The sequence below is a fragment of the Meleagris gallopavo genome, chromosome 4 (genome assembly GCF_000146605.3).
Source record: "Meleagris gallopavo isolate NT-WF06-2002-E0010 breed Aviagen turkey brand Nicholas breeding stock chromosome 4, Turkey_5.1, whole genome shotgun sequence".
Taxonomy (NCBI): Eukaryota; Metazoa; Chordata; class Aves; order Galliformes; family Phasianidae; genus Meleagris; species Meleagris gallopavo.
Genome location: NC_015014.2, coordinates 21,609,391 through 21,618,692, shown reverse-complemented (window position 1 = coordinate 21,618,692; position 9,302 = coordinate 21,609,391). Strand labels below are relative to the sequence as shown.

General features: G+C 47.8%; 1 protein-coding gene across 1 annotated transcript; it reads right to left on the bottom strand.

Moving 5' to 3' along the window:
• On the bottom strand, window positions 1-5,366 carry LOC104910685. The gene is made up of 5 exons (XM_019615117.2): window positions 5,351-5,366; window positions 3,524-3,615; window positions 2,971-3,075; window positions 2,504-2,659; window positions 1-2,388 (listed from the first exon to the last, which is right to left on the bottom strand). The coding sequence occupies exons 1-5, from the start codon at window positions 5,364-5,366 to the stop codon at window positions 2,005-2,007; spliced, it is 753 nt and encodes a 250-aa protein (XP_019470662.1). The 3' UTR covers window positions 1-2,004.
• Between the last annotated feature and the right edge of the window lie 3,936 nt (window positions 5,367-9,302).

The window sequence follows — 9,302 nt, the reverse complement described above, 5'->3', positions numbered from 1 at the left end:
GCTCCAGTGCTTTTGTTATTCATAACATACCTCTAACACAGCACATACAATATGCTGTTCATTCTGTAACTAGTGTACTACTCAGCTATATTTGCTTCAGACCTCAGTTTTAAAGATTTTTTTTCTGCTCTGTATGATTCCTCCATGCTTTCCATCTACATCCATTTAAATTGGCACTTGGAAAAGGGGATTTTTCCTTTTTTTGGGGAGGGTGCGGGGGGTAAGAGGCGTGCATATCTATACAGGCATCTAATAGTGGAACAAAGAGCCATGCAATTGCAGCATCCCCTTGGCACAAACGGTGGAAGGAAGCAGGGGAAAGGCACTGCTTGCAGGTCAGCAGCTGGAGCGGGGCAAGCATCCCAAGGAAGGTGATGCTGAACCTTTGGGGAACACCAGGAAATGAAGGGGATTTGGGACACCAATCCCACAGAGCATCCCATCTGATCCCACAGAGTATCCCTACTTGTCTTTTGTGTTTGTTCTTTACAATAATGGGGTGACACACTTAACAGCAGGCACTGTTGTCATACTATGCAAGCAGAGGTCCCAGAGTATCCTTATGCCATCATCCCTCTGCACCTGGACACACATTCCAGGTCCAGCATCTCTGTGAAGAGCTTGTGCTGTGAGATGTAAGCCCTCAGCTGCTCAGCCATTTGCACACCCCGTGCGAGTGCGTGGAATTTGTATTTGTTGGTATTCACCTTAGTAGGAGAATGCATACCTTAGGTCGATGTCATCACAGTTTATGGAGATCATCTGTGACAGATGCACAGGTAGCAGCTCAGGATTTCAATTCCAGAGCCTTGCAAGTGCCACTGCCCTCCCACATGCATGAGTGGGGCTGTGAAGGGGTGGGACACCTGGCACGGGTCCTGGGGCTGAGTCCCACCCTGACTACCTTTCCAAACCTAGAGAGCAACTTCCACCATACATAAACTCCAGTATTTTGGAAAAAAAACATCCCCAAATCTTGACCATCCACATGGCAGAAAGCTTCCTATTTTTCATTGTGTTGGTTCTTACTCTCAACCAACATCTGCCACTATGATTATGGTCTCTAATGAGCTTCTAAATCACATCACAGCATTCTGTGCTGATGAGCTGCAGTCAGTAACTAAGTGTTTCACATCTTGCAGGAGGAAACATTTCCTACAAAATGCTGAGTGCTCGCAATTCTCCCAACACAAAAGGTGAGAAACTGTTTTTTTAGCATGTCTTATTTGGGGAAACCCAGGAACTGAGTGATACGTAGAGAGATTTGAGCCTACCTGCTTCACATATAGCACAGGTAGAAAACAACACAGAAACACACCCCCAAAAGAAGACAGCAGTTTCAGGGACTGTCCTTAGCTGTTGACCTCCTTAGAGCAGGCAAGGGAATCCAGAGAGACCCATGGACAGCCAACTGACCCACAGGGATGCAAGGCAGCTTTCTGGTGTCAAATGAATGCATCACAGCTCCTTCCTAGACTCTCTTCTAGCACACAACCAGAACCCAGCTTGTGTGGCACCACCTCAGCATGGGCTGAACTGGGTATGGCATGTACATCCAGTCCTGTCTCAGGACACCTGGGATGGAAGAACATAAATTTATTCATCTTTGTACAGGATGTATATGATTTCTCATCAGGTCGGTTATGATGTGATGACTCCTCATGGGTGACTCAGGCTTTGTCTTCCCCTTCTGCTCCAGCAGCTCATGGAAAGAGAAGTGAGGAGGGTTTGGTTTATAGCATGATTTTACAGAGATACTCCTTACTTCCTGCAGATAAGGATGCAAGCCAATCCATCCATAAGCTGACACCTGCTTTCAGTTGGGCACAAAGCATCAGTCTTCCCCTCCTCCCCACCACCCAGGAAGACCATTCAGGACATGTCCAGTTCAGCAAGACAATGCTATCCTGCACAAATAGGGATGCAGGATTCCTCTCTACCAGCCAAATCCGAGAGAAATGATGATCCACCCACACAGTTTTTGTCTTAGGAAGCGGTTGAGTGCTAGAAAGATAGCAAGGAAGGTGTTGAAAAGATGTTCTTCCATTTCTTCTGTACTGCAGGCACCCAAAACCCAAGTCCATAAAATGGCCCTGGAACTGCAACCATCTCCAAGATTTCTTGGAAGTTTGGGAGCAGGAAATCCCAACGGGCAAGCAAAAGAGCAAGGCAGTACTTCCAAGTATGCAGGAGCAGGAAGCAGACAGGACACACACACCATGGTGTGTCTGTGCTATGAGGCACCTTGGCTGACAGCCGGGTGAGGTGCCTGTGAGGTGACTCAGCACTGTCCCTGGCACAGGATGTGAGTTCCAGGTGAGCTAATCTCTGCCTTGTTTGCACAGCGTCTATGGGAGTAACACACCTCCCAGCCTTGGCTCGGCTCACCTATGGCAGGAGGAAGAATTCAACACAAGTGCTAGAACATTGCCATATCTGAAGGGCGTGTAATACTCTAGGTCTTTTTTGCAGTCATCACTATATACCAGTTGTAGATATTTACCCAATCTGTTGCTACTTGTGCCACACCCAGCCAAGATGACAGATTCCTGCTGGCCTTGGTAAACAGGGTAGCGGCTGCCAAAGCACCATAAACATGAAATGTGGATCCAGCTGCTTCACTTGCTGATCTCTGGGTGAAGACCTCTGCCCTTCCTGCCTGTTAAAGATAATTGCATTTACTGATCTGCCAACATCACCACTCAGAATGAAGCCTAGACTCCCAGGCAACACTGCTCCGCTCCCACATGTAGTAACCACACAGTTATAGAAAGAAAAACCCATAACTTCTTCAATTATAGAAGATAGCGTATGTCAGGACTGCCTACTGCATTGCACAAGCTGACTTTTCTGAAGCTGAGAATCTGAGGAAGAGGCAGTTTAGAGTCACCAAAAAAAAGTAGAACCCAACCTAAACACCAGTTAAAATGATCACAACCACCTCCCTTTCATCCATCAACAAACTCTTACCCTTTGGCAGACAGGAGCTGCTACAGGTGCAGGATTGATGCACACCTGGGCACTGGTGCTGCCCACTTGGCCACGGCCTGATCTTATGCAGTCTAGACAAGCCACCTGCTCAACATATAATAAATAATCAATTCATATTCAAACTCTGGACTTCAATATGCTAAGCCTCAAATGCCTCCCAAGGTACCAACTGCACGACCTTCCCACCCTGTCTCTGCCAAGGAAGTTGCTTCAAGATCTCCGTGCCACAGTGTTTCTCTCTTCTCTATCAGGTCAATACTCTCTACTTGGAGATTTGGACCAGAAAACAGAGCAGGAGCTCACACTGCAGACCTCACTCATTCCTCCTCATCCTCCATGCCACTGGACTCCAGCTTTTACCTGTGAGTAGCAATTCACAAAACCTCCAGAAAACAACCCTACACAACCCTATCATATCTGCCTGCCTCCTCCAGCTGCCCATTGCCTTGGCCACTGCAGGTTCACAGTTGCTCCATGAGAGACACGTAGAGCTTTCCTTGCACAGCCCAAGTCCCTCCAACAACACCCTCACCCCACGGTGCAGGAGCAGCCAAACTCGTTGAGCCAAGCCCCAGGAGTTCTGTCCCACAGCTGCACCGCATTCCCAGCAAAAAAGAAAGGGGACTTAGGTGTTGCCTCTTATAATCACAGACCCACCACCAGCTGCTGTGGGCTACACCCTACCAACAAAAAAAACCCACAAAACTCTCTTTCAGGCCTTCAAACTCCAATCAAAGCAAGGTGTTTCAGTATGCCCTGTCACAACACTGAGCTGCGGGGCAGCATATGCAGTGCTGCTCTCCGTGACTGTGGCTTGCTGGTGATCGTACGCCGGAAGAGTGTTGCACAGATGACTTCACGAAACAAAATTAAGAGTCATGCATCAGAGAGGACATTGCCACAGCTCTGGCGTAATTAGGAGCCATCATCATCAAGCACAGGAAATTGGCACATCTGCTTTTTCAGGCTGTCGGGCACGCTGTCAGGGGGAGCTGTGCTGCATCTCTGAGCCTTGCAAAGCACAAACATTTATGCAGGCTCCCCCAGAACAGTGGTGTATGCAGTTTTTCATCATTTATCCTCCCAGTGGTTATGTTCCCTTTCTATCCCTAGTCCCTGCAGGGAGCACTGATACGACAGCGCCATATTCTTTCTTTCCTCCATCCCCAAAGAGCTTTGGCTTTAAACCAGCATAACTCCACAGAACAAAAGTTACATTTCTGTTTAATGCACCCGAGATGGGTTTGCTTCTTCCCCTTAGAGCAAGCAGCAAAGCCCCAGCAAGTTCCCATGCCTTGGGTGGATGCAGGCTTGCAGTATGAAGACACACCACTTTTTCTTTCTATTCTTTTTCCCTTTGGGTGCCCACTCAGAGATGCATTGTTCCCTTGATGGGATGTGCTGAACTGCTGCCTGCTGTGGCCATGCGTTGTTTCCCAAGAAGACCAAACAGGGTCACTGCAGCCCCAGAGTTGTGCAAAAATCCCATCTGGAGTCATCCGTTCCTCAGTGCTGCTCCCAGCCAGCAGCCGCTTCTGGCATAAGACTTGATTTTTCCATCATGCTTTTTTTTTTTTCCCCTCTCCCAGGCCAAGGCTGATTTAGCTGCACGCTGTGAGGTTTGCACTGGGATAGCACACACCTTCATCTTCCTTTTCAGTCTCTCTGCTCATGTGGGAAACAGTGCTGCGTGTCCCTGTGCAGACTTTGTGTTTAAAAATCAGGAACCTTCTCTGCTTTGCTGAGACTAGGAATAGTACCACTCATCACTGACAGCAACTAAAGGCCCATTGTGCACAGCTCACTAACACATCTCCATATTCTCATGTGGAAGCAAACACAGTGCTGACATTCAGGTTTCCTAGTTTTTGGACTTGAGAGTTGGCTTTCTACCTCTGTGTTTTTGGCTATGTATTTCCAGTGGGTATCACAAACTGTTTTGGTCTGTTGGAAAGCGGTGACTATTCAGGAATTCTGAGCTTGCATAATTCCCAGATTTGTCTGGACAGATATTTTCCATCTGGATGATATATGCAGCAGTACACGGACATGAGTTCCTGTGTTATTTAACGCTATCCATTTTACTTATTCATTTATACACTGATGTGCAGAATGCAGGCAGACCATGGGCTACATCTGTAAGGCAGAGGAAGGATTTGTTTGGATAATCCTCCAGCGTACAGCTCCTTGATGATGGCTGCACACTGTACAATTCCTGGACTCACTGTGTCTGCTCTTCTTCTTTGCAAAGGGTGAGAGTCGGTGTTGACAGCCCAAGTTGAGTTGCCTTGAGTCACAGAATCATTAAGGCTGGAAAAGACCTCCAAGATCACCAAGTCCAGCTCCACCCCATCCCCACCATGCTCAATGACCATGTCCCCCAGTGCCACACCTCCAAGGTTCTTGAACACCAGTGACGGTGACTCTCCCACCTCCCTGGACAGCCTGTGCCACTGTATCACTGGTCCTGTAAGACAGAACTTGGCAGCGAAGTTGTACTGGTCTCTGCATACATCTTCCCTGTCAAAAGTTCTTGCTGCAGTTGTGGGAGCACTGCCCAAAATGCTCCCACAGGCAGCTGATTCACTGTCAGACAGAGGTCTCCTGGTGCAGGCAAGGGCAGCAGGAACCCCTCCTTCTGCTTCAGGGACCCCTTCTGCTGCCGCTCTTCGTTAGCCTTTGTTCATCCCTGCAGCAATGGAGGAGGCAGGGAAAGAGGTGGGAGAGAGAATGGTCTGATGGGTTCTGAGAACTAGGCAAGGAAGATGCTTAAACACAGCCAGAGCCAAATCCATGTAAATATCCACAAACTACTGCCATGTGCTTTCCGGTCCATCTCTGCTTCATCTCACCCCCCCCCCCCCCCACGTAAAGCAGGCTCATGTTATCCGCTGCTTCAGCAGAAACCACAGAGTGAGAGAGGAATTTATACACACTTGGAACCTGGGAAGGAGCAGCTTCCGGCTGTCACAGACCTCGGACTGGCAAGGTTGGATCTCTGCAAGCAGCTGAAGCAGTCTCCAACAGCTGGATGATGTGACATATCCTCACAAGGCTTGGGAGGGCTCTGCAGACTGAGCTCAGCTATGTGTTGAGGACCCTCTGCTGGGCCTGCAGAGAGAGAGAGGTCAGTGCTGCTCTGCAGTCCTTAAATGCAGTGGATTTACAGCCTTTGCTTTTGCCACATCTTTGCGGGTGCTCAGCTCTTAATCTTCTGTGTTTTGAACACCCACAGGGACTGTAAAATGCAGCTCACTTGCCCTTTAGCCTTGCTAGCTCACAAATACAAAGAATTTCATGCGCCAGATCCTTGGTGGATGTAAATTGTGCTTGTGTGGATGAAGCTTTCAGCCATTAAGTTACAGAAGTGCGATACAGGAAGGATTGAATTTCAGGTGCCTTTCTCTTTTCCTTTTGTATTGCTGAGCACATTATATGGCATGGAGCATCTCTTTGGTGACCACAGGTATTCCCCCACCCAACTTCTGCTGTCCTTGCGCTATTTCTGTAAGGGATAGTATTTATTTACAGATCGAGGTTATTTATAAGTATGCAGTAGGGAAACAGAAAGTAATTGTTTGATGTTATTATAGGGGAACTGTTGTGATTCAATGTAGCAAGAAAATACTTCAAATTTTGTGTGGTGTCCTGTGTTTCCAATAACCAGTGCAGTGTATGAAACCTGTCTGCTGGAAGTGAGAAGACTAATGCCAGAGATTACCAGCTTTGCCAGCTCATCATAGCTGTGGCTGACGCAGGGTCCTTCCCCTATCTTGTCACATGAATGATGTTGACTCAGAGATGGAGGGTGCATGAGGATAACAAACTGAACTACGCCTTGTCTTTCCCCTGATGGACAGCCCCATCGATTCACTGCTTCAGTGATGGATGCCATGGTGGAATGCAAGCTGGGGTAGAGCTGAAAGCTCCAGCACATTATTTTGTTAGGAGAACGTAATGCATCCTGAGACCAGGGGAACGTCAGGCTGAGTGTTAGGAAAAGGTTTTTCACTAGGGGGTTGTGGGCATGGAATAGTTTCCCCAGGGCAGATCATGGCATTGAGCTTGCCAGAACACAAGAAGTGTCTGGACAAAGTTCTTAGTAATATGGTCTGATTTTTGAGTGGTGCTGTGTGGAACCAGGAATTTGACCCAGTGACCTTTATGTGTACCTTCCAACTTGGAATATTCTGTGATTCTATGATTTCATGAGACAGAATGCTGAGCTGAGCCCCAACCAGAAAAGTACTGAGGACTGAGGAGCTGGAGAGCTATACACCTTTGGCTCTCCACCATTGGAGCTTGGAATGCAGTCCACTAAAAGCCAAAGCTGCCTGGATTAAAGGCTATTGAAACAAAACAGTGAACAAAAGAATAACCCTTTTTAATTCCAATCCCATTGGTTGCTTGTCACATCGTGCTTGTGGCAAAAACTCTGCAAAAGAAACAAAGAAATAGTGGATAGACAATTATTTTTAACTTGGGAGATAATTTTGGTTTATGCAGCTTGTGGCTGGAGCTTTTCATCAGAGAAAACTTGCGCATCTTTTTAGCCCTCAGAAAATATTTTAAGATTATAAAGCATATTTGAACTTCCTGTGAAAACCTGAAGGCCCAGATGGCAAAATCCGAAGGATAATATTCTTGCAATGCTTTCTGCATTGCCTCATGCTCACTGCAAAGGATCCGGCTTATGCTTCAGACCAAATGCTCACTCTATATTTAGCTTTGCACAGTCTATTGTGAAGCAATATATTTCAGAGACAACCACATTAAAATGGAGAGAAATTGGTCAACATGCATGGTTGGAACATGGCTGGTGTTTTGTGGGTTCAAGTGTTGGACTCAATGATCTGTGTGGGTCCATCCAACACAGGGCGTTGTGTAGGTCTGTGTCTATGACTAGAACATTCAGCGATTCCATGGTTCTGACTTGGATATTCTGTGAATCTATGGTTCTAGAACATGGATATTGTAGAATCACAGAATCATTACGGTTGGAAAAGACTTCCAAGATCACTAAGCCCAACCACCAACCCACCCTCACCATGCCCACTAATCATATCCCTCAGTGCCACATCCCCACAGTTCTTGAGGGATGATGACTCTACCACCTTCCTGGGCAGCCTGTTCCAATGCCTCACCATTCTTTCTGAGAATAATTTTTTTCCTAATATCCAATCAGAACTTCCCCTGGCACAGCTTAAGGCCATTCCCTCTTTTCCTATCACTGTTAGCTGCCTTTTAGGCACCTGTAGTGAGCAATAAGGTCTCCCATGAGCCGCCCCTTCTCAGACTGAGCAATCTGAGTTCCTTCTGCTGCTCCTCATAAAATTTGTGCTCTTGACCCTGTTAATCTCTGTTGCCTTCCTCTGGACATGCTCCAGAGCCTCGATGTCTTTCTTACAGTGAGAGTCCCAACGCAGTATTCAAAGTGCAGCCTCATTAGAGCTGAGTACAGAGCGATGACCACCTCCCTGCTGCTGTTGGCTGTACCATTTCTGACTTGAGCCATGATGCTGTTGGCCTTCTTGGCCACCTAGGCGCACTACTGGCTTGTGTTCACACGGCTGTCAATCAATGCCCCCAGGTCCTTTTCCTCTGTGTTGCTCTCCAGCCTCTCTTCCCCAAGCCTGTAGCAATGCTTGGGGCTGCTGTGACCAAAGGGCAGGACCCAGCACTCAGACTTGTTAAAGCTCGTACAATTGGCCTCTGCCCAGCTATCCAGACTGTCCAGATCCCTCTATAGGGTCTTCCTATCCTCAGGCAGATTCCCCCAAACTTTGTGTTGCTTGCAAACTTACTGAGGGTGCACTCAATCTTCCCTTCCAGATCATCAATAAAGATACTGAACAGGGCTGCCCCCAGTACTGACCTATAGGGAACACCGTTCATGACTGGGTTTAACACCATTCACCACCACTTTCCATGCCCAGCCCTCCAGCTGGTTTTGTACACTGAGAGGAATAAACCTGCCCGAGCCATAGACAGCCAGCTTCAGTGATTGTTCTGTGATTCCATGGCTCTATGAGTCGGAAGAGCCTTATGTGTGGAGACAAGTTGATGGCTCAGCAGCCCTGGCAAAGGATGGGAACTCACAAGGGATGTATAAAAATCATAAAAACAATACAGTGTCAGTACGTTCTGCGTGAGGTCCCTGGTTCAGCGGTGGCACGCTCCATGTCCGGGTGCGGGCTGAGTCCCAGCGATGGGGCAGCTCCGCGGGCTGTCAGAGGGCAATGCCAGACGCTCGGGCTCCGATTTAACCGGAGTTTCCGTGGTTACTACGGAACAGAGCGCTCCCAGCCCCG

Excerpts from the sequence above, each read along its gene's own strand:
- LOC104910685 (XM_019615117.2), bottom strand. Across the intron at positions 3,076-3,523 it reads GGCTGCTCCTGCACCGTGGG|GTGGCTTGTCTAGACTGCAT; the intron begins GTGAGGGTGTTG and ends TATGTTGAGCAG. Across the intron at positions 2,389-2,503 it reads CACAAGTAGCAACAGATTGG|GTGAGCCGAGCCAAGGCTGG; the intron begins GTAAATATCTAC and ends CTCCTGCCATAG.